Source organism: Tachypleus tridentatus, chromosome 8, assembly GCF_004210375.1.
Source record: "Tachypleus tridentatus isolate NWPU-2018 chromosome 8, ASM421037v1, whole genome shotgun sequence".
NCBI classification, from domain to species: domain Eukaryota; kingdom Metazoa; phylum Arthropoda; class Merostomata; order Xiphosura; family Limulidae; genus Tachypleus; species Tachypleus tridentatus.
Window position 1 is genome coordinate 59,484,702 of NC_134832.1, and position 20,903 is coordinate 59,505,604.

At 34.7% G+C, this 20,903-nt stretch overlaps 1 protein-coding gene across 7 annotated transcripts in view; it reads left to right on the plus strand.

Annotated features, from left to right (window-relative positions):
* The first annotated feature begins 10,379 nt into the window (after positions 1 to 10,379).
* Positions 10,380 to 20,903, plus strand: part of LOC143222458 (high affinity cAMP-specific and IBMX-insensitive 3',5'-cyclic phosphodiesterase 8B-like) — a 199,315-nt gene continuing 188,791 nt past the window's right edge. For 6 of the 7 annotated variants that reach the window (XR_013012238.1, XM_076449006.1, XM_076449008.1 and 3 more), the window contains exons 1-4: positions 10,380 to 10,603; positions 13,826 to 14,014; positions 14,287 to 14,457; positions 14,945 to 15,500. Coding sequence is in view for 6 of the 7 variants with exons in the window: in XM_076449006.1 (XP_076305121.1) it covers positions 15,228 to 15,500 (273 nt within the window). In the remaining variant the exon portion in view is untranslated. The remainder of the gene's footprint in view (positions 10,604 to 13,825; positions 14,015 to 14,286; positions 14,458 to 14,944; positions 15,501 to 20,903) is intronic. The other variant, XM_076449007.1, reaches the window with a different exon arrangement.

A 20,903-nucleotide genomic window follows, 5' to 3' on the forward strand; every position in this document is an offset into this window, starting at 1 on the left:
TGCCTGAACCATCTGGCCATGCCGGTCCTGCATTTACCTGAAAGACACTAAACACGCACATTTTATAAGATTTAACTTAACAACAAGGAAATAAATATAGTTTCACACTGAAACAACCGTTGAAAAACAAAAGTTATCTTAGTATTTTAATCTTGTGTTTGTTATTAGTATTTAAGCGATAATGTGAAATAATGTTTGAATTTATGTATAAACTTAACAAAGAACTGTTTGAAAACATAAACATCATCGGAAGCTGAAATTATTTAACCTTGTCGTTCAAAGAAATGTATTTTCTATTTGATAGTTCTCGCTGTTTGCAATACTAATAAAAAATATTTAGACCACCCACATTTTCAACTGATAGACTAAAGAGGAGGCAGCACTTAACACTAACTTATAGGTTACGCTAATCAAACTGTGGGATTGAACTGTATTTTTTAATGCACCAAGAGTCCAAAAGTGCGAAGGGCAAGTCTGCGGAAATACGATACAAACCAGGGATCCTCAGATTCACAATCCGGCTAATCACTAAACCACGCCCTACCCCGTTCCAGTAAAAGTGAAATATTAGCTAATTCTTGTAATTCAACTCTTTGTCCCATCCTCTTATAAGTTAATGCTTAATTAAACAGTAAAATCTCTCCTGTAAATATACATATATTTTCATCCACGTCACGTAGCAGCAGAACGCGGTTTTTGTTATATACGACTGTAATTACAGAAGATTTTTCCTGTCAGGTTTTGACATGGTTTGATTACTTATTAGATTATTAAAGTATGGACTAACATACACCCACACATAGTTGTATAATGAAAATTAATGAACAACCTTTTAATAATAAAATTCACTGTTCTGAATTTCATTTTGATGTTAACATTCGAATTAAGAAAACGATTGATACTGAAACAAGGTAGCGTCACAAGATATAAATAGCAATTTTAATTAGCCAAACATTTACGAAATAAATCTGACTGATTTTGGAACTTGTTATTATTTTCTCAACTCTAAACGTGTATGTGCACAGGGTCGAAGATCTGAAATATTGAGGTAGGTATATTTGTTAGTGTTAGCATTTTGATATAATTTTTTCTTTACTATGAATTTAAATAAGAAAGAAGGGTGAAATTCAGTATCTCGTTTGATGCACTCCGTTCACTGAATTAGACAATTTTTTTCAGAAATTCATGCTGGATAGAGACTTGTCACAAATCAAGTTAGGCCTAGGACTCTTTTGATCATAATGTGTAGGATGTGTATAAAAACTTTACGTGAAGGTATATTAAAAAAATATATCAAAATTAGGTTTAGGTTTATTGTAATGATGTTCTGTCCTTCGTTATTAATGCTGGAAAAAGACATAAAAAATAGAGCTAACCCTAGGCCTCTTTTAATCATAGTCTGTAGGATATATATAAGAACTGAGGATAAAAACATATAAAAAATCAAACTTTAGGCTTATTGTTTTGGTGGTCTGAAAAATAGATTTAAGAAACTCTGGATTAAGGTATATGAACAATCAATACTTGTTGTGGTGTATTAGTTACTCTGTACTCAATTTTGTAAACTTTTATTTACCACCGAAGTTTGTAGTTTTGGTGACGCTAGAAAATATTTATTATTACAGGATGCCGTTGAATTGCACGGAAGAGTAAGTTTGTTGTGTTAATGATACAGATTAGACCCCTATATAACTATAAATAATTCATTATCATTGTAATGATTAAAGGACTAGAAAAAAATTAATTTGTAGTATGCAGGAGTTTTTTTTATTTGTTCAGAGTTATTTATTTAGACGTGATACCAGTATTTATTAAGTTAGTATTGTCAAGTTTTGCTCCTATAGGTGGTATGTGAAAACAATCAACATATTGGAATTATAAACAGAGTTTTCAAGATGGCTTAGTCACGTTCTGTGGAAAGGACGAAAAGACCAACCGTTAACAGGAGGTTGTTAATATTCACAAGTCAATAGTCTTCCATAATTGACTCTTTATAATCTTACAAATGTTACGTGTTACGTCACACTTGACTGATTGGGCTTGATACTACATTCGTTAGACAGCTTATACGTAACTTACTATTTTCTGAATATTTTGAAGTACATTGTTATAGGGTGACATCTGGAAAGAGGCTAGTTGATCTCGGTTAAAGTGTAACTCCTTGGGGAACTAATAGAAATGACAGAATTATGTTTTATTAAAATCTCGCCCAGTGAAAATAACTTGAGCATTTACGAAAGGTAACTGTGTGAATTACTTTGTATCGTCAGATAAAATTCGGCACCAACAAAAAGAGATCGAAACAGTACTGGCACTAGGCACTGCACAAGGCCCTAAATCATAAGGGGCCAAAAACTTTCAATTTTCGTATTTCTAATGAATCATTATTAATTTTGGTAAATTCAATAATTATGTTTTCCATATATTGTACTTCTAAAAAAGCACTAACACTTACATGACTGAAATATAAGTCTGTGTAGCAAGGCCACAGAAAATCTTACCGCTGGCCTGGGTTGAGGGAAGGGGACATTCCAGTATGAATTTTGTTACGCCACAGATTTTATATATAGAATGTTTTACGATTTCAAACGTATTTGTTACTTATATCAGAGTGGCCCTGCATGGCCAGGTGGTTAGGACGCTCGACTCACAATCAGAAGGACGTGTGTTCGAATCTCCGTCACATCAAACATGCTCGATCTTTCAGCCGTGGAGGCGTTATTATATAATGGTCAATCCAACTATTCGTTGGTAAAAGAGTAGCTTAAGAATTGGCGGTGGGTGGTGATGATTACCTGCCTTCTCTCTAGTCTTACACTGCTAAATTAGGGACGGCTAGAACAGATAGCCGTCGTATAGCTATACGCGAAATTCAAAAACAAACAAACAAACACAATTATATCAGATGTCTGAAATCCTGTTCTCAAGATATTAAACAAAGTCACACTTAACTGATTACTCTTTAACCGTCACCAGTACTATGGTCTGAAAACAACCCTCAAATGAGATGATATACCGTTCTCTAGCTCACACGTGCATTAAATGAATCATGTCCCAAATATCACTGTTTCCATGTTAAGAGAACGTTGAATAAAGTGATGTAAAAAGATATATCTCTAACTATAGGCCGAATGGTTAACTTGCTGGTTCGCGTGTCTGAAGATTATGGTTCACGTGACATTGTCACAAAATCGCGCTTTTCGCTATGAGGTCGTTGGTGCGTTATGAGGATGGAGGTCAAGTTCCACTAACGTTTAGAGTAAATAACGCAGGAGTTGGCGGATGATGCTGTTGGCTACAAACCTTTTAAAACTTATGGACATCTAGCGCTGATAACTCTTGTATAATTTCGCGCGAGTGTTCAAAACTACCAAAAAACGAATTAACTTAAACTAAAGAACTGGTCTAGAGGTAATGAACATATCCAAGTGTTTGATCCATGAAGATCGTGATTCACTTAACACTAGCAACATTATTCGCAGCTTGTCTAAACATGTGAAAAAATACAGTCAAGAAAGTGTGAAAATGTGATTCAGTACACAATATGACAGGCAAATCTGGCATCACTCGTGTGAGGATAAGTGTATAAACATGTGTTCTATGGTAATATTTCCTTTGAGACAGCAAACCAACGTTAATAAACTAATGATACACTAACTTTTAGAAATATGTTTTAAGACAAGAAGAATGACATTACCTCACTCCTAGGGATATGTTTTAAAACTAGAAGAACGAAATTACTTCACTTCTAGGGATATGTTTTAAAACAAGATAAATGACATTACTTTACTTTTAGAAATGTGTTTTAAGACAAGAATAATGACATTACCTCACTTCTAGGGATATGTTTTAGAACAAGAAGAATGACATTACTTCACTTTTAGAAATATGTTTTAAGACGATAAGAACGACATTACTTTACTTTTAGAGATGTGTTTTAAAACAAGAAGCACGACATCTCTTTACTTCCAGGGATACGTTTTAAGACAGGAAGAACAAGGTTAGTCCATTTTTAGAGACATGTTTTAAAACAAGAAGAACGACATTACTTCTATGGGTATGTTTTAAAACATTACTTCACTTCGATTCACTTTTGTGGATATACCGTCAACATGGCTCGTGCTTGAGGAGTCACGTTACTCTCCTTGGGACGGTTGAAACATCAGACAAAGAAAGATTAGTTCTTTATCGACAACCTATAAATGAGAATAGTAAACAACTTTCCTTGGCTGAAGCTAACTTTAAATATTAAATTAAACATGGATGAGAATTATTCTGTTCCTAGAGGGTTTCTTTCTTTGTAAATAACCTCAAAGCTACTCGATAGGCTATCTGTATTTTGCCCAGAAGGGATGCTACCGAAGGGGTGGAGAAAGGAGTACCCATAAGGATCGATATATTTTTGACCCCTATTTATTACCAATTTGATAATTTGATTAATAAATTACTGAATTTATTTCTCCTGGCGGATCGGCCGCGATCCTAGGGTCTTATAACTCTAAAAATTGGCTTTCGATACCAGCAGTGACAGAACATAGATAGTTCATTATATAGTTTTATTTTTAACAACAAACTCTCCTTTTATTTATCAAGAAAGAAGCTGATTCTCCTGTCCTTCGGGATAACCCGGTTACGTTCTTAGATTAGACACATTATACATAGAGGAAAACTTTCTCGTTTATGTACCGTAAATCTTATTCAGAAGAGTTTGCTTGAGAAACAAATCTCAACAGAGTTTAAGAAGGCCCCTATAAAACTATTTTTATAGCTGTTTTTTTTTTGTTTTTTTTTGCATTGCATGAAAGGTGACTACAGCCACGCTCCCCGTTGAACTCAAAATAGCTTTACTCTTGCCTGTATGATTATTTAATAGTTGCCAAGTTTAGACGACGGATCTAAGATGCAAGTTTTCTGTAACACCTGTGTTACATTAATAAACAAGGAATCGAATTGAGTCACCATTTTTATCACATAATCTCACATCCCTTGCGTCTAATACGTTTTTCAGGATAAGAAATAAAATTATTTGACATTACGAAAAATAAGTATAGGTACGTTTTAAAAAAAAAATTAAAAATTTTCTCTTTCGAAAAAGAACAAAAGAAAAAAAACACACGCTTACCTGAAAATTATTTTGCCGATTTAAATATGTTATAGGTAAACAACAATACAACACAATATCTTAAAAAAGTAGGTGGCGTTTATAACTTGGATTATCTAAGGACCGGTAGCACGAGGGGAATCTCCTCCCAGCGGCACAGCGGTATGTTTGCGAACTTACAACGCTAGAAATCTGGTTTCGATACTCGTGGTTGGCAGAACACAGATAACCCATTGTGTAGCTATGTACTTATCTCCGAATAAAGAAGGAACGGGGTGGGTGGGAAATACTACTTTGAAAACAACTTTCTACAATCAAACAAGTTTGACCTAAAACCGTGAAGCATTCGTTGTAATTATTCAAAGAAAATACAGTAGTTTAATATGGTGGTTGGAAAAGGATACAGCGTTGCTATTTTGGCATGTTTTCGTGTTCTCTCGCTGAAAATTTGGTTTCGACACCCGAGGTGGAATAAACACAAACTGCCCATTGTATGACAAAATGAACAAACAAAATATTTACTGAGTCTCCTGTCAATCATCACTCTGGGGAGTCCTGTGGTCAGTAAAGCTTCAAACGACGAGTTACAATTTCTTTATTTTAGGTTTATTTACGAAATCGTCCACGGTGGTTCAGCGATAAATCTGAAGGCTTATAATGCTAAAAATAGGGTTTTGATATCCGTGCAGAGCACAGACGGAGCGTTGCATATCTTTGTATTTAAATAATAATAATAAAATATCTACCGCGTTTTTTTCCTTGTAGCTAACACGCTGCAGTAAGGTTTGTTTGTTTTTTGGAATTAAGCACAAAACTTAGCTGTTTTTTGATCTGCTTACCACGGGTATTGAAACCTGGTTTTTAGCGGTGTGAGTCCGCAAGTGTACCACTGTATCACTGGAGGGCCTACAGTAAGCAAGAACTACAAACATTCACTTTTCTTTACGAAACGTCTTTCTAAGAAATAAAGACTGTACAAGGAGCAGCCTCATAAAGTTTATTGGTTCTCATAACAAGCTGTTCCTGTCTTACCACGTGTCCACGTGCGTGGTACGCTGTTAAAACGTAATGACCGAGCATTATCTTTTCACATTTATACCTTCTCACAATATCATTATTATTTTGCCCCGAAAAACTTTGATATATTCATATGCCAATACGTTATCTACTCTTAAATAATGGCGTCTTAAAACATGTGGAGAAATGGCATACCTTTAATCTGTTTCTGCACTTTCTTTTTCTCTCTCTCTCTCTCTCTCTCTGACAAATTGCTTTAATATACTTTTATAGAATGGTAAGGTACATTGTAACATCTATCTTTGTTAGGTTAAATTTATGTGACTGAAGACAGGTTATGTTCGCAGTTTGTTTTGGAGTATCATGACAGCTGTATGTTATTACTTCAAAATATACGAGGTATTCAAAATAGATAACATAGATCTTACTTTTCAAAGTAATTACTTTTACTGACATATGTTAAATCACCAGATATACTATGGAAGCTGTTAAAATTTCAGTGTAGTAATTCTCGTAAGCTTCTAGCAGTTCTATTTTCCTCATTCCGTTTTTAATCACATATGGTAACGAATACTGTTCTGAAGTTTAAAGTCCTTCTAAGTAACAGGGATGTTCCATATATAATCAACACTTTTATACCATTTTCAAAACAAGAACGGAGTTCAAAATCATTCGGAGTTATTTCTGTGTCTCTTACTTCATCACTCTGTTGGGGGAACGGGCAGAAATAATCTGGTTTGTGGAACAATTGGAAATCAAATAAAAACAGGATGATTTTTTAGGTTTCATTTTAAGACTTTGAAACAAATAAACGTTTAATGAAAAGCGAGATAGGAGAAAGTGAAATTAGTGTAGATTATGTGACCATTTTATAGTATCATAAAGTCTTGTTGGGCAGAGCGCTTAGCTTGCCAAACTATGAAGCTGAGGCTCTAAGGTTCAAGCCACTCTACCTTCAAAACACAAAAGTCACGTTTCGCACTTTGGGCTGTAGATGCGTTATAAAAGTGACTGTAGAATTCCACTATTCGGTCTGGTAAAAGTTGGTGATGGGTGTTGTTAACAAGATAGCTGCCTTACCTCTAAACTATCACTTCAAAACTAGGGACAGCTAGCGTAAATAACCTTGTTAGCTCTCCTGTAGTTTTGCGCCAAATCCAATAAACAATCTCATTATATACCAGCTAGAAGTGTGAAGAACATAAAAGTTCTGTTAATTTATCTAATTGTGTATTTTCCCTTGTTATGGTTTGCTATTTTATTTAATTTATTATTAAACTCATAAAACGAATAATTTATTAAATATGCTATTTGATGAATCTTTATTTGATAAATACTTCCACTTCTTCCGCTACTTAATTAACTGCTACTTATATGTTATATCAGATTCATCGTCTGCTCATATCTGCCTGCAAATGTGTCGTTAGCATTTCTTCATTTTTAAGAATTTTAAAAACACTTAATCCCGCGGGGAGATATCTGTATAAAGTCCCGTGTATTAAAGTTTTTGAGTAACTTTTATTAATATCATATCATCGTGGCTGAGTTTCCGGGACTAATTTACTCTGAAACTATTTCTACGTCTTTCAAACTGAAGTCAATGACGTTTTCTTGAACTTTGTGTTTAACCTTTGAAATTCCCCTCTGTTTTAAACCTAGCATGTGGATCAGGTATTGAGTTAAGAACAACTTAAAAAACAAATTTACTGTTGTTTATTTTGCACGAGCAATTTTTGAGTCGTTGTTTGTGTCGTCATTAAAAACTGTTCAATCTCATTTTCTGAGAAGAAAAAAAATCTTAGATTTAGTACCGTTTAGTACTATTTAGTACCATTCAGCACCGTTTAGTACCATTTAGTACCGTTTAGTACCATTTTGTTGGAAATATTAACGCACGTACCTCTTCAGTACGGAGGTGTAAACCATTGTTTGTTCTTATCTATCGAGTATGGAGGTGTAAACCATTGTTTGTTCTTATCTATCGAGTACGGAGGTGTAAACCATTGTTTGTTCTTATTTGTCCAGTACGGAGGTATAAATCATTGTTTGTTCTTATCTATCCAGTACGGAGGTGTAAACCATTGTTTGTTCTTACTTGTCCACTACGGAGATGTAAACCATTGCTTGTTCTTATCTATTCATTACGGAGGTGTAAACCATTGTTTGTTCTTACTTGTCCACTACGGAGATGTAAACCATTGCTTGTTCTTATCTATTCATTACGGAGGTGTAAACCATTGTTTGTTCTTACTTGTCCACTACGGAGATGTAAACCATTGCTTGTTCTTATCTATCCATTACGGAGGTGTAAACCATTGTTTGTTCTTACTTGTCCAGAATAGAGGTGTAAAACTATTGTTTATTCTTACTTGTCCACTACGGAGATGTAAACCATTGCTTGTTCTTATCTATCCATTACGGAGGTGTAAACCATTGTTTGTTCTTACTTGTCCACTACGGAGATGTAAACCATTGCTTGTTCTTATCTATCCATTACGGAGGTGTAAACCATTGTTTGTTCTTACTTGTCCACTACGGAGATGTAAACCATTGCTTGTTCTTATCTATCCATTACGGAGGTGTAAACCATTGTTTGTTCTTACTTGTCCACTACGGAGATGTAAACCATTGCTTGTTCTTATCTATCCATTACGGAGGTGTAAACCATTGTTTGTTCTTACTTGTCCAGAATAGAGGTGTAAAACTATTGTTTATTCTTACTTGTCCACTATGGAGATGGAAACCAGTGTTTATTCTTACTTGTCCAGTATGGAGATGGAAACCAGTGTTTATTCTTACTTGTCCAGTACGGAGATGTAAACCATTGCTTGTTCTTATCTATCCATTATGGAGGTGTAAACCATTGTTTGTTCTTACTTGTCCACTACGGAGATGTAAACCATTGCTTGTTCTTATCTATCCATTATGGAGGTGTAAACCATTGTTTGTTCTTACTTGTCCACTACGGAGATGTAAACCATTGCTTGTTCTTATCTATCCATTACGGAGGTGTAAACCATTGTTTGTTCTTACTTGTCCAGAATAGAGGTGTAAAACTATTGTTTATTCTTACTTGTCCAGTATGGAGATGGAAACCATTATTTGTTCTTATCTATCCCGTATGGAAGTGTAAACCATTATTTGTTCTTACTTGTCCAGTACGGAGATGGAAACCATTGCTTGTTCTTACTTGTCTAGTAAGGAGGTGTGAGCCATTGTTTGTTTTTACTTGTCCAGTACGGTAGTATAAAACAATGTACGTTCTCACTTTTCCAGTACGGCTGTATAAAACAATGTACGTTCTCACTTTTCCAGTACGGTAGTATAAAACAGTTTATGTTCTCACTTTTCCAGTACGGTAGTATAAAACAGTTTATGTTCTCACTTTTCCAGTACGGTAGTATAAAACAGTTTATGTTCTTACTTCTCCAGTACGGTAGTATAAAACAGTTTATGTTCTCACTTTTCCAGTACGGTAGTATAAAACAGTTTATGTTCTTACTTCTCCAGTACGGTAGTATAAAACAGTTTATGTTCTCACTTTTCCAGTACGGTAGTATAAAACAGTTTATGTTCTCACTTTTCCAGTACGGTAGTATAAAACAGTTTATGTTCTTACTTCTCCAGTACGGTAGTATAAAACAGTTTATGTTCTTACTTCTCCAGTACGGTAGTATAAAACAGTTTATGTTCTTACTTCTCCAGTACGGTAGTGTAATGAAATGTATGTTGCTCGTTACACCTAAGCTTCAGTAAATATTTGTCATTTGTTTTCCAAAAAAAACAAACAGAAAAACATTCGTTTATACAGTTATTGTTTAAATATGATGTTTGTTTGAACATATACGTCCATTGTCCATTTCAACTGGTCGTTTTATATTGTTTATATGTTGTCTTACATTCATTTCCTTGAACTGTATATTTATTTATTTAAATGATAGATAAACTTTGGAATTGAAGCGTACAAAACAACGAAATCAGTGAAATAAGAGTAGCTCAACAATCTCCCAAGATTACTTTGGCTTTCTTCCACTTTGTAAGTCGCTATACGTAGAAAGACAGCTGAACTTTGAAATCGTATTTTATAGTAACAACACATTAACTATTATTTAAGAGAATATTATAAACAAAAAGAGAAGGAGAGATAAACACACAAACCATTACGAAACCATCAAAGAAACTGTTTCTCTGAGCGACAAAAGAAAAGCTGTCGTGATGGGTTAGCGAACTGTGACGTCATATCCTGCACGTGTTGAAATTCAGGGAATAAACATTTCCCGGGTGTAAAAGTATGGTGTACGCTAAGTACAACTTCCTTTAAGTTAAGAATGGCTTATCCTCGTTTTCTTGGTTTCACTATACTGTTGACTTGAGATAAAAAGATTGAATGAAATGTATCGAACCCGTTTGTTGTCGTCGTTGTTGTTGTTGTTTTACGATGGATTAGGTTGAAGAGAATTAAAGAGCGAATGAAGTTCAAGCAAGGTACGTGTGATCTGTGTCTTATGGTTTCAACGATATAGATATTGTTTTTGTCTGCTCGATTTTACGTAACGCTGCTAAGTCTCCCAGTTTCATTCTTTAGTACTGCGATTGACCTTAACTTTTGGCGTGTGTGTTTTTTATCTTACATAACACTCGTGGACATATATATGAGGCACAAACTTACGAATATTTTATTGTTTACATTTTGGATTTAGAAGTCGGCTCACCGCCAAACTGTTGTTTACAGAAATTTATAAATGGATTTTAGATTGTCTGAGTTATAAGAATATTATCTGTTGTCTCTTTCTTTGTTTTGTTTTTTATTGATCAAATGAAAATTTGTTTTAAAAATTTAGGGTTATTTCTTCTTTAACTAAATCAACCATTTAAAGACGATAACTATTAAGTATATGATTAAATAAGTGTTTTCATTAATATATTTTATATATTCATACGCTATCTAAAGAATAGAAGACTTTGATTTCGTGCCTAAATTTAGGTTTAATATTTTAATTATGAAATAAGACGTAGTTTGGTGTGTCACGTGGCCTAAGAAGTTTGTTTTTTAATTCAGGCAGATTCAACAAAATTATCTTGCGATATTTTTCTTCGGTTGTTTGTTTGAAAGTAAGCACAAAGCTACACTATGGGTTATTTGTACTCTGCCCACCACAGGTATCGAAACCCAGTTTCTAACGTTGTGAATCCGCAGATATGCCACTGTACCACTGGGAGGCATTTTTCATCTCTCACTCAGATGTACAAATAAAAACGATGGATAAATAATAGACCCTTCACAAGTTTTTTTCCGACTAACCGTGAAAGCAAACTAACGAATTAAGTAGATTTTAGTTTGTTTTTTTTCAGTCTGAAACTTGCTAGAAGTTCTGCCCCGCTTCCCTCTCCAGTGACACGGCGGACTTACAACGCTTGAAACCGGGTTTTGACACCCATGATGGTAAGCAGAGCACAGATAGCCCTTTGTGTAGCTTTGTGCTTAAGAACAAAACAACAACTAGAAATTCTTGTCTTTACCGCTAGGTTTTGTTTCTCCCACGCGCTCGACCCTAATTCACATGACGTAATCCCTTTAATTGATTGCAAGTTTAACCATCTGCACGAAAGAACTCCTGATGAGTGATCGTGTCAGGTTAGGACATGTCTCAACTTGGCTGACTGACACTAACACATACCTTTATCTCGAGCTCCCAGAAGCCAAAACCTTTCCTTAATAAAGAATTTCATGTGTAAAGTAACACAAGGGCTTCTTTAAATAAAATAACCACATCACAACCGTGATAATCATGTAAACTGTGGTAATATTTACAAATCATTGAACAAATAGCTCCTATTTTTGTTGCCGTTGTGATCAGATCGAACTTTTAAACAGAAGCACATATTATATTTGTCAGTATTATCAGTTTTTCTTGCTCCTCACTAGTGGCACCGCGGTATGTCTGTGGACTTCTACTGCTTGAAACTCAGTTTTGATACCCGTGGTGGGCAGAGCACAGCACAGATAGCCCTTTGTGTAGCTTTGTACTTAAGTAAAACCAATAATCCACAGTTGTTTTGCTGTTGTTTGTTTATGCAAGTCAGTGTATTATCTGTTGTTACAGCAAAAATCGTACATATTAATTAGTCTCTTTAAAAATGTACCACTTCAATTAATGTTATTTTTTTCCCTCTCTTAATCAACAGAATTAATACATTCAATTAACCGCTTATTAGTCCCATGGTTATCAAATGAGAGCTTGTTAGGATTAGGGTATTCAACTGTCATCCATTGCTTTAATACACGTACATATATTCGGTATTAATTTTTCACTTTTTTCATCTACTTCACTGTTGATGTTACGCTAAAATTCTTTCGGTTTATCATATGGCTTAACATCAGAATTTATTCTAATGATGGCTACAGCAACATGCTTTGTTAATATAATCATTATTAATTTTGCTTTTGCCCTCCAGTGGCTCAGCTGTATGTCTGCGGACTTACAACGCTAAAAACCGGCTTTCGATACCCGTGGTGGGCAGAGCACACATAGCCCATTGTGTAGCTTTGTGCTTAATTCAGCACAACAACAATTTTGCTTTTAATTTTCGTATCTACAGCAGCCCAGTTTCGTGTGGACATTTCGTTTTCGTATGCTGAGTGTGATATGGGTTTAAAAAAAAAAATCTCAACAGAAAACTATACATAGAGAGAGAAAAACAGCGTTATATTTGGGACGAGGCAAAGTTCAAAATGCAAAGCATATAGCGTTAAAATCGTGATCCGATACCTGCGGTAGACACAGCGTAGTTAGCCCGCTGTATATGTTTGCGTCAAAATCAAATAAGCCAAACTAGATAAACAATTAATGCTATAAAGTTCTTTGAACTGTCAATAGGAAGACGAGTAGAGATTTTGTGAGTAGAATAACGAACATTGTTTGTAAAGAGGAAATAAAACCACACAGCTGTAACTAGAAGGTTTTTATTATTTAGCGTTAGATTTAGATCTTGGTGTTTTGAAACTCACAAATATTGTTTGTTTGTAGTTAACACACAAAGCTACCCAATGCGCTGGCTGTGCTATGCTCACAGCGGTTATCAAAATCCAGTTTTTAGCGGTATAAGTCTGTAGACATGTCGTTGTGCCACTGGGGAGAGGGGGTCACAACTCAGATGGAAGAAGCACGTTAAATAACGAAAGACGGTTTTTTTTTAATGTGAGGAAGAAAAAGTTCGCAGTTCTTATTTAATACGTATTAATGTGGGGATTATTAAAGAGAAGGAAAAAACTTTAATCTAAAAAATAAGATGAACTTCGTATATGTCGAAATGAGGGTTCACAATCTGAAGAGGATAGCAGAGCAATGTGGAAAGAGTATATTATGGATACAAGAATAGAGCTATTTGTATTTTATGAAATTGTAATGGGATTTTAGGAAATTAGGATAATAAAAAACTTTATACCTGAAACAGGTATATGTCATTATTTGCATTTTCAGTATATGGTATTACGCTCCCACCTCACCCACACACACCCATAAAAAGAAGGTAGAAAACACAATGTATGAGTGTTTATCAGAAGATAAGACAATGTGCTTATAAATATAAAAGATAAAATGGTGTACACATATGTAGTGTATTTAGTAAAATATATTTGAGAAATAAAGATAATTTATATTTCTAAAAATAATTTGTTCGAAATCTGACTAGGATAATCAATTTCAGATTTGTGTGAAACGTGATAAACAACTGAGTTGTTCATGAAGAATATGCAGCTTAAAATCTGAGTATAAGAAAAAAACTACGAGTTTTTGAGCAAGAGAAGTATTTCATGAAAGGGTACAGAAAAGAAAAACGCCTAATTCTGAGCTTAGAAAAATGACGAACGAGAAAGCCAGTTAACCCATCACTGAGGTACGCCATGAAAGTAAATCTTGACAGTTAAATGTTGATTTTGTTTTTAATTGACGTAATACGTAATATTTACTGTACATCAGTTCAGTTTACAGTGTGGTCAAATAATGAATTAACTACTGTATGAAGTTTCACATCATGATAAATGTTTAGTGAAAGGGTGACGTTGTTCATAATCTAAACAGAAACATAATCGATATATTTGCAGATTAGTGCATTACGAGTAAATAGGAACCTCTATCTTATATATATATATATTGACCTTCGTGTAGGTGGCTGCACGACGTCTTTAAAATTGCCGTGCGGTGTCGCCACAAGCCACAAGTAAAGATTGCACACGAAGGTGCAACTGAAAGCAAGGCAGTTCGTCTGAGCGGACCTGATAGTAAGCCTAAGCATAGTTGTGTTAAGGGGGTTTTCGACGCCGCATTCATCGTTGGGAGGTAAGCTCTTGTTTAGAATATACAAGTTTCATGTTTGATTACTCTGCTAGTTCTATATATTGCGTCATATCGATGAAACGTTTCAGTTGTTTTTAAGGAAACATGCAAGTTCTTCAACATGTGTTGTTTATTGTTGATAAACCGCTACGAAACTTACCTGTACTGTTCTCGAGATATTAATAGTTAAGGTTAGCCCATACTATGTTTTCCATCGTGTCGTTATTTGAATTTTAATGAACAGTTTTTATTGTATACAATAAGTTTGATAGTAAATAATAAACAGGTTTACGTTCTGCAGTCGTCCTGGTAAGGTTTTAAATGCTAACTTAAGAGTCGACTTTAGTTACCAACCTTTAAATTATAAGTTACATATTATTTAAAAAAACAAAAAACCTAAAGCTAAATATATATACATATATAATTTAATTTCTTCATTATGTCCTGTAGGGGACACTATTTTATTTACCGATTATTATTATTTTTTCAGATTAACGGATTATTGGCGCCATTCAGACAGCAAGCACTACAACAAGATGTGTTGGAGTCGACTAAAACTTCATATCAATCTGATGGATATGTGATCTAAATATTGACAATTTAAGTTTTGGCTATATTTCAGTAGACATACCGAATGAATAATGTCAAGCTAATTATTACTGTTCAGATTGTTCAGTCCATGTATCTTCTAAGAGCATTCTCTGTGGTAGGTGTTACGTGTAAACAGTGTCACATAAGAATGAAATCTAACTAAGTTTCTCTTGTTGATAAGTATGGGTTGTACACCGAGTACAAATCAGTCTGGCACTGTAAACTGTCAGGAATCGGACTGGTCATCCTCCTCTCATCATGACACAAATACAAACAGTCGCCAGTCGAACTGGCTTGAAGGTCGCTTCCGAAGAATGGTGTCTTCAGACGAAGTAGTGGACAGTGGAGGATCAACTGGAAATAATCGCCAATCTGCGCCCGGTTTCAAGTCGGGAACAGTCCAGAATGACCAAAACGTTACATCCCACTGGATATACAGGGAGCGTGACTTGACGGTAGGTGATTTATAAACCTCAGTTAGTCACATGGGGTCATATAACTTCGTGCAGTTTTGTTCTTAAATTAATTATTAAGTTATAGATGGCACTTTTCTTAGCCTCGCCCATAATTGTATGTCTATTCATGTTGCAGTCTTCATCAGTATTCTATACTTGTAGGTTTTTGCAAAGCTTTAGATTGAGGTCATATCTACCTCTCACGACCTCTTGGGTTATAATTCTGTAAAGGTCAGTTTGCTTTTCTGAGGTTTTAAATTCCTGGATTTTATGTGTCTTTCTTAGTTTACAGTTTTAAAATGTTTTTTTTAATTCTATATTTCTTCTTCTCTGGTATTTCTCTGTTTCAAATCATATTTGATTACCTCTTCCTATTGCCACTTTAGTTTTTAAGTTTTATTTTATACAGATGGCTAGAAAAGAACTTGCTGCCACTTTAATACGTTATAATATCGTATGCTATAGTATAGGCTTTTTTCTAATTGTAGTTTGCCTGTATATACAGATTTGTACAAGAAAGAAGCACATTATAAGAGTTTGGGCTTCATCGTATTTTAAGTACCACATAGGCGTCATTAATGACCCCAGTTGGCTACATATGTTCCCTTTACCGCGTGATTAATGGAAGATTAAATATAATTCACAATAAATTATTTTTCGCGAAGAAACCACATTCAATACCCATATCTTTCCTCGTAATATTTTTATCAGTAACGACGATGTATAGTGTATACATGTTTCGGTTTAGTCTCGGAAGTTTTGCTCGTTTGTTTGTTTTGTTTTGCTTTTGTTTTCTTATTCAAAAATGAAAATATTAATCTGATTAGTTAAAATTTGAGAAGCCCCGTAATATTATTAGATACTGAGTAAAGTTCTCTCAAATACAAGTTGGAGATGCTGTAATTTGTTGTATTAAAAAATATCGAAAGACTGGTCTGTGTTGTAAATCTCTAGATATACTATATTAAATAATAAAAACACTAACTTATACTTATGTATGTAACTTATTTTAAAAGTGCAATGTTTTCTTAAGTTAACTAAACTCAAAATATGTTTGCACCATTGGCGTTTGAACTGGATGGGCACTGGGGGCACGATCCCCCAATTTTACGCGATAACGACATGACCTTTCGAATGGGCATAGAGGTTTATATATAAATATCATAAAAATTCGTTGTTTCAGTTTTAATTTCAATCGTCACGGTTAACACAGAAATAAGTTCACCCCTTCCCCGCCCAATTCAAACAAATCCCGCCATGCATGCTTTAAACTGTGTGCCATTTCTCAGAATAATCCGACATTAAGCTCGTATTAAGATAAAACGTTTAGATTACTTCATACTTTTCTACCATAAACTGTTTGTAAGTCGGACTACACGCTTAGGAAGTATTGAGACAAATTACTGGTAACCTCCCCTCACCTCGTCGGTCACTGCGATGCAACACATGAACAACTATAAAGTTTGTAAGAGTATCAAATAATTGTTGCGAGTACTAAAACAAACTAGCGGAAGACACTTCACAGTTTTTAATAGATTAAAGAGTGCCCACAAACCTCCATTAACTGTTTAAGCTATTAATTATCCGTATTCTGGTGTCTGGTGATGTGACAAGCTGGCGCATAGAAGCCTATACTTGAACAAAAAGTACCATAATCGTTTAACTTTATAATAATACCTTAAGAAAGTCGGTTTCCATTACGTTTTTGTAGTCTGAAGTGTGAGAGCTGGTTACTTCTGAGAAATATACTTTCATCTACCGTCTTTACATATCAAGTTTGTGTTTGGTGGTTCGCAAAGTCCGCGTATATGCTTAAATATACTCCAACTCGTTCAGGTTTAAAATAGCTACACTGGTTAATAATACATCATTATGTACACATTTAGAATTCTGTATGTGTTGTTTCTTCACGGAATCTGTTGTAAAATAAATCTACAGAAAGTTACAACATCAATATAACCGAAACGGAAACCTTTCATATATATGATACAAGAAATTGCTTTTCTCTTCCTCCTTGAAGACATATATGTAATTCTCATCATATTTTTTTCCAGTTCGATTCGTGGTGTTATCTCGTGTTTTATTAAAATAAATTGGTTAATAAATAATACATCATTAGATTACGACTGTTGATGTTTCTGTTTTGTTCGTAATCATATACAGTTCCAATGGGTGGTTGTGGTCCACTTTGAATTTTTCTAACCAAATGTACCGTTGTGAAGAATCTACGGCTGGTTCGATGTAACTTTCGTTTAAAATGTCTAAGAACTTGATTTTGGTAGATCGATAAGTGCGTTTCTTGCCCATGGCGCTTGGAAGTTTGAAGCCCGGTCCCACCAAACGTGCTCGCCCTTCCAGCCGTAGGGGCGTAATAATGTGGTGATCAATCCCACTATTCGTTGGTAAAAGAGTAGACCAAGAGTTGGTGGTGGGTGGTGAAGACTAGCTGTCTTCTCTCTAGTCTTTTACTGTTAAATTAAAGAAGGGCTAGCGCAGATAGCCTTCGTGTAGCTTTGCGCGAAATTCAAAACAAACAAGCAATTATTGCCAACAAAAACCCATCATCGTGAGTTATCCACCTAATGTTTGTGATCAGAAATAAAAAATGCAACAAAAACCCGTTGATAGTCTTTTAACTCCATTAAACTGCTTTTCTACTGTAAAATTTCGTTTTTATTTCTTTCAAGTCTACTTTCCACGACAGAAACATACTTAGTCTAAACGTAGTAACAAAACCCTAACTTGAGCAGTTGATAGCTGTAGTGTTCGTTTCTCCACAACATTTCTCTTCTGGGTAACTCTAGTAAATACTGACCACACGAAACAGACAGAAAACTATAAGAACAACAGGAGTAAAGCGAATATCTGTTACACATTAGTTGACATTTGGAAAACTAACCAATAATGTAGGACAGTATCGAATATTGTTAGGTGGTTTTTTATCATTAGACTAAAATACAAATAGTATTGAATATTGGTACGTATGGGGGTTCTACTGTATTCCACTGCCGATATGTGACTGCTCATAATGGATTGCAGCAACTAATTATTTTAAGCCTTTCTAAATGTATAGAAATTATACTTCAGGAATATTTTAAAAATCAACCAACATAATGTCAAAAAACCTGGAACACAAAAATTACGTCATAAAAATATATGCTCGTACCAGTAAAAGTTTTGTTTGTTTTGTGAACATAATTATCTTCTGACAGTAAAATGTTGTAATACCATGTATGTTTTTTTACCAACACACTTATATAAACAGTATAAAATATGATAGGTTTGTTTATCAATAGAGTACTTTTGGAATAGTATGGAACATGGATAGGTAAAGATTTCTTTATTATAATTATACTAATATACGAATGGTATGGAATATTAATATGTACAGGTTTCTTTATCCACTCTGATTTTTTGTACCCTTGTAAAAATATTTTAGGGCTCGCGTGTGATGTGGAGGTGTTTAGAGAAATGAACATTTTAACGTTTTCGGTGTGATTATAATTTGTTACTTCTATCTTATTTCAGTTATCCAGCCTCTGCTCTCAATCTGTAAAAGTAATTTGTTTTGAAATCTTTGTTTTCGGTTCTGGAGTGTTTTACTTCATGATTTATTTGTTCTTTCTGACAGTATGGACATGTACCCAAAAAAAAAACACCTATATAGTCATAGTGAAAATTTTAGTGTTAGTTCTCATAGTGGTAAGAAAATATATTAACATCTAGAAACTAAAAGCAAAAGAGCACAAGGTGGAAAATCAGATGATTTTCTCAATTCACTGTCAAACTTTTCCTATCAAACGGTGTTCACCCGCAGTAATTTAATATGTGATTTAGTATGTGTAAAGCTGTTTAATATAGTCTGTCTACTTATATGGCAAATATTAACGTTATAAAATCAAGAATGACAGACTTTTACTTTAAAAGATGATTGTTACTCACTTTCATTTGTTTCTTTACTTGCGATATACAAAACAAGACAAGAAACCATTACTAAGACATCAAACCAGAAAGTGAGCAACTACCAGACCACCACACATTGACTACTGAAACTACCCACAAAACCCAAACAGAAGACAAGAAACCATTACTAAGATAACAAAACAGAAAGTGAGCAACTACCAGACCACCACACATTGACTACTGAAACTACCCAAAAAACCCAAACAGAAGACAAGAAACCATTACTAAGATAACAAAACAGAAAGTGAGCAACTACCAGACCACCACACATTGACTACTGAAACTACCCAAAAAACCCAAACAGAAGACAAGAAACCATTACTAAGATATCAAAACAGAAAATGAGCAACCACCAGACCACCACACATTGACTACTGAAACTACCCAAAAAACCCAAACAGAAGACAAGAAACCATTACTAAGATATCAAAACAGAAAGTGAGCAACTACCAGACCACCACACATTGACTACTGAAACTACCCAAAAAACCCAAACAGAAGACAAGAAACCATTACTAAGATATCAAAACAGAAAGTGAGCAACTACCAGACCACCACACATTGACTACTGAAACTACCCAAAAAACCCAAACAGAAGACAAGAAACCATTACTAAGATATCAAAACAGAAAGTGAGCAACTACCAGACCACCACACATTGACTACTGAAACTACCCAAAAAACCCAAACAAAAGACAAGAAACCATTACTAAGATATCAAAACAGAAAATGAGTAACTACCAGACCACCACACATTGACTACTGAAACTACCCAAAAAACCCAAACAGAAGACAAGAAACTATTACTAAGATATCAAAACAGAAAGTGAGCAACTACCAGACCACCACACATTGACTACTGAAACTACCCAAAAAACCCAAACAGAAGACAAGAAACCATTACTAAGATAACAAAACAGAAAGTGAGCAACTACCAGACCACCACACATTGACTACTGAAACTACCCAAAAAACCCAAACAGAAGACAAGAAACCATTACTAAGATAACAAACCAGAAAGTGAACAACTACCAGACCACCACACATTGACTACTGAAACTACCCAAAAATCCCAAACAGAAGACAAGAAACCATTACTAAGATATCAAAACAGAAAGTGAGCAACTACCAGACCACCACACATTGACTACTGAAACTACCCAAAAAACCCAAACAGAAGACAAGAAACCATTACTAAGATAACAAACCAGAAAGTGAGCAACTACCAGACCACCACACATTGACTACTGAAACTACCCAAAAAACCCAAACAGAAGACAAGAAACCATTACTAAGATAACAAACCAGAAAGTGAACAACTACCAGACCACCACACATTGACTACTGAAACTACCTGATAAACCCAAAAACAAGGCAAGAAACTGTTACTAAGATATCGAACCAGAAAGTGAACAACTACCAGACCACCACACATTGACT